The sequence below is a fragment of the Chrysochloris asiatica genome, unplaced genomic scaffold, assembly GCF_000296735.1.
Source record: "Chrysochloris asiatica unplaced genomic scaffold, ChrAsi1.0 scaffold00265, whole genome shotgun sequence".
Lineage (NCBI taxonomy): Eukaryota > Metazoa > Chordata > Mammalia > Afrosoricida > Chrysochloridae > Chrysochloris > Chrysochloris asiatica.
The window spans coordinates 224760-229702 of NW_006408783.1; the positions used below are offsets into that span (position 1 = coordinate 224760).

The window sequence follows — 4943 nt, forward strand, 5'->3', positions numbered from 1 at the left end:
GAAGAATTGATGCACTTGAGTTATGATGTTGGAGGAGAATATTTTAAAATGCCATGGGCTGCCAAAAGAACAAACAGATCTGTGTTGGAAGAAGTACAGCCAGAGTGCTGAACATGGACCATTTCTTTTGGTACAGTGACTCTGTATATTACTTCCATCTTCTTATGATGCTTTCATGCTTTTGATGCTTTCTTCATCATTCAGAGTGCTCCTTGGAGGCCATGATGGCCAGACTTCGTCTCTCATACTTCAGACATATTGTCAGGAGGGATCAGTCACTGGAGAAGGATATCATGTTTGGTAAGGTGCAGGGTCAGAGAAAAAGAGGAAGACAAAGTGGCAGCATCAATGGGCAAAGTGGCAGCATCAATGGGCAAAGTTTGTGAGGTTGGTCCAGGATCAGGCAGTGTTTTGTTCTGTTGTGCATAGGGTCGCTATGAGTCGGTACCAACTCGATGGCACTTAACAACAACAACCCTTCCTGATGTTGCATGGTAGGATAAACACTTGACTGTTAACCACAAGGTCAACAGTTCAAATCCACCAGCCGCTCCTCAGATATCCTATACAGGATCACTTTCAGCAGCTGAACCGACTTGACGGCTCTTAACAACAGCAATAACCCTTCCCCCAGTGGATTCTGCACGCTTCAGTTTACACCACATCAAAATGTTAATTTAAATATCCTCAAGGAACTCAAATAATTTTCCTTTTAAATGTTCTTTGGGTGTGGGGAACAAAAAGAAGTCTGAAGGGATAAAATCAGGATTGTAGAATGGATGGAGTAAGGTTTCCCAACAAAATTCTCACAGGACAGCCTTTGCTATCCTTGAAATACAAGCAGGTACGTTGTCATAATGGGAAAAAAAATCCTTAGCACAACTTTCCTGACCTTTTCCTCACCAGTGCAGTTTTCCATTTTTTAAAAACGTCTTCATAATAAATCCCCAGGATTGTGTCCTTCAAGAAAACCTATCAAAATGACCCCTTCAGAATCCCAGAAAACAGTCACCATGACCTCCTAAGCAGACCTCTCTGCCTTGAATTCATCTTTGATCCATCTGAAAACTGTTGTGTTATGGGGAGCTAGCATTCCCAGTTGCAAAATTTCCACTTTATTTTTGTTACAAATTTGATAGGAGCCCTTACCTCCAAATCATTTTTCCCCATGGCATAGAAAGTATCGCATTTTTTTGTTTTGGAAGGCACGCTAACAAGACTTGGACTAGTGTATTATTGAGACAACTTATCTGTAGTCATTCACCAATGGCAGAGCCATATTTAAACACATTTTTTTTGGAATAAACCAGTGTATATAGGAAGGAACTCTGGTAGCGTGGTGGTTACAAGTTGGGCTGCTAACCTCAAGATCAGCAGTTCAAAATTACCAGCAGTTCTGCGGGATAAAGACAAGGCTTTCTGCTCCCGTAAAGATTTACAGCCTCAGAAACCCTGTACAGGGTCGCTGTGATTTGGAACCGACTCCACATCACCATCACCACCATATATGAAGTGAATAGAATACGAATAGCAATACGTTTTTACTTTCCCTCCTACTTAAGGAAGTACAACAGAGCTGCCTCCCAAATATAAAAACAGAACCACACCTCTCTGGGTTCCCTGTGGACTTACTCCCCTATGAGCAGTTGCCCACCCATTAGTGGTAGGAAGGCCACATTCCTCCAGGTGTTCCCCATGCCACATTCTGTGTTCTCAGCGCCTCTGCTCTCCTCCCTGCAGAGCCTGTTCCTTCAATTCGATGCAGACAAGTCTGGCACCATGTCCTCCTATGAGCTGCGGATCGTGCTAAAGGCAGCAGGTAAGAAGGTACCTGAAAGGTCTTGGGAAGGCCAGTGTCCAAGCCTGGCTCCAGGTGCTCTTTGCCCATTGCCACCTACCTTTCACAGCCCATGAGGTGGGGAGACCTTCCCAGCACCGCCCGATGAGCTGCAGCTCAAAGACTTTACATTCCTGATGGTCACTCACTATGGAGTGCTGGTGTAATGCTGTAGGATAGGCACTGGACCAGAAGATCGGTCTGAACCACAAGGTTGGCAGTTCAAACCCACCAGCCGCTCCTCAGAAACCCTATGCAGGATCGCTATGAGTGGGAATCAACTCGATGACACTCATCAACAACAACATGGTCACTCGCTGGTAATGGCAGAGGACTTGCTCTCTGCAGGGCCAACAGTTTCAACTACGTGCAACATTGGTAGGAATTCTAAAAATACATCCAAGAGAATGCATTTAGACTGATCCCCAAGGCTGAATGTCACCACCTTCTGACCCAGTCAACTTAGTACAGCTCTCTGGTGGCATGCTGTGGCTGTTCCTCTGCTCTTGGACAGTGATTGTCACAGGTACAAAACGTAAAGCAATCCAGTGCTCTCAAGGTTAACCATGCTTACCTCTGGGTGCCAGCTCACAAAACTGGCTCCTCCTCAGCTATACTGGGGCTGTCCTTAGCCTTGTAAGCAACAGTGCAAATCAGATTCTTTGTAAGCCATGTCAGCTACCACACGTCAGTTTGGGTCTGTGTCTCAGATTGCCTTCACATAGAGTTATGGTTTTGACGATCACAATTCTATTTGCCCCTACCACTCTGTACTGTGCTTCTTTCTACAGCATCTGCTTCACAAACAGGTCCCTAGGGTTTGCAGGGGTTGATGCTGACTGCCTTCCCAGGTAAACCAGACATATGGAAACATTTTCAATTTGATGGTCTGATAAAGGGCCGGAATGTGCAAAATCAGGACCATCTTGGAAAAATATGGCCTCTCCGTGGGTCTTGTAGTCCTGGTGTGGTGCTGTAGGATAAACACTGGACTGCTAACCAAAAAGTCATCAGTTCAAACCCACCAGCCACTCATTGGAAACCCTATACAGGGTTGGAACTGACTCAATGGCACTTAACAACAACAACCCATGTGTCTTAGTCTGGATTTTCTAGAGGAGCAAAACCAGTAAAACGTACATAGAGAGAGAGAAATTTATTTCAATGAAATGACTCTTTCAATGTGGTGCTGGCAAGTCCCAGATTCATGCGTCAGGCAACAGATTGGCAACCTCTACTGGCTTACAAGGTTGTAAGACTTGATGAATCCAAAATCTACAGGTGAGGCATCATAATGGGGCCTCTGATTTCTCACAAGGTTGTGGTTGTGGGAGCTGACAAACTCAAAATCTGCAGGTCATGCGGCAGGCTAAATCTTCAGGTAAATCTATGCCCCCAAAACCAGAGGTCAGGTAATAAGAGAGCAGGATTGAAAGAGACCAAGCTTCACCAGATAGCCATTTACATACCGGAGGCAGGCCACACCCCTAAGGAAACGCCTCCTTTGATAGATTGGCTGCTCACATCAGATCAAAAAACGGAAAGTTATTACATGTCTCCCAAACCACTTAGGATTATAACCTAACCAAGTTGATACATACTGCCAGCCATCACAATGTGAGTGCAAAGAAAAGAAGATTGGTTATAAATGTGGCAAGTGTCTCAGATGCTAAGCATTCATTTTCTTTGGTGCTGGTCCTTCCATTTCTAAGGCAGGAGTGACAGAGCCTCCAGAGAGAAGGGAATGGCTAAGTGTCTCCTCTCCTGACTCTACCTTCCTCAACTCAGGGGAGAGTAGCCAGCAGCCAGCTCCCCTGTGCAAACCCCAGACACCTGTTCTGACTGATTGGAAATGAGGAGACAGGAAAACCCCAGTGGATCTCCAAACAGTACTGTGAACATTCTGGAAAGCAAGCACACAGTCTGAGATGAAAGGGGAGAATCACTGTCAGGATATTGATTAGAAATCCAAGTGTTATCAAGAAGAAACTTTGCCTCACTGGCAGTGAGACCCTGAAGCCCAGAGAAGTGGAGCCTGGCGCTCTCTCAGACCAGAACTGGGTCCCCCACCATAACTGGGTCACTCCTTGTGTGCAGAAACACCCCCACCATTGTAGGGTAAAATTCCAGCAGGGATCACATGGAATCAGAAGGGATGCTGTACAAGAGTGGGATTGGGCTCACACATCTTTTAATATGAAACTTCCCAGTGAAGCTTCCAAAAAAAGTCAGCCAAGTCTCACTGGTGATTTGGGCATCAAAACCAAGACCATGAACTCTTTAAAGTTGGGAGTTGTTTTGGGTCTACCAGGCGGCTAAGCAGCACCCACCCACACAAACAGGTAAAAATACCCTCACACAATGTTCAGCCCAAGGACCGCAGCTCCCCTGAGTGAGGGGAACTCATGCTTCATGGTGAGGGCATCGGCTTTCTTTCACTAGCTCCCCTCTCCCTGCCTGGGAATGCCCCAGGGAGAGCAGCATCTTGGAGCTCAGGTAGTATGGGTCCTGAGTCTTCCACATTCCTCTGCAGGCTTCCAGCTTAGCAGTCACCTCCTGCAGCTGATTATCCTCAGGTACGCTGATGAGGAACTCCAACTGGACTTCGATGACTTCCTCAACTGCATGACCCGACTGGAGAATGCAAGCCGTAAGTGTTCTGGGCACTGTGAGGGTCCTCGGCTCTTTATGAAGAGTCTAGTCTACCTCAGGTACCTTCTGTTGCCTTCTATGAACCAATAAGAATCAACCTGACAAAAACAATGTCAAAGGCAGACCACAAATAGCCACCACTTGATTTATGTGAACTTGGGTGGTTAACTAAGGAATCTGAATTTGTGATTCTTCTCTGCAATGCATTTCTTTTGAAGTAATTCTTTATGTTCACAGTATCTTTGCAGAAGGGTAATAGAGGTGGGGTGAGATTCCTGCCTCATCTCTAAGGAAAGGATCCAATTTCAGGTCATCATAGCTTATGGGACCAGAAGACTCTCTCTGTGTTGTATAAGCTGCCCTAGACATTGACCCAGTCACCCTGTTATCTGATACAAGATTTGTTATACCAAAAACATTTGTTGTTAGGTGCCATTGAGTCAGTGCCGACTCA

At 45.8% G+C, this 4943-nt stretch overlaps 1 protein-coding gene across 1 annotated transcript in view; it reads left to right on the forward strand.

Moving 5' to 3' along the window:
- Nucleotides 1–4943, forward strand: part of CAPN9 (calpain 9) — a 102303-nt gene that overhangs the window by 56260 nt on the left and 41100 nt on the right. Inside the window, exons 17-18 of the mRNA XM_006874172.1 lie at nucleotides 1741–1819; nucleotides 4371–4487. Coding sequence (XP_006874234.1) covers nucleotides 1741–1819; nucleotides 4371–4487 — 196 coding nt within the window. The remainder of the gene's footprint in view (nucleotides 1–1740; nucleotides 1820–4370; nucleotides 4488–4943) is intronic.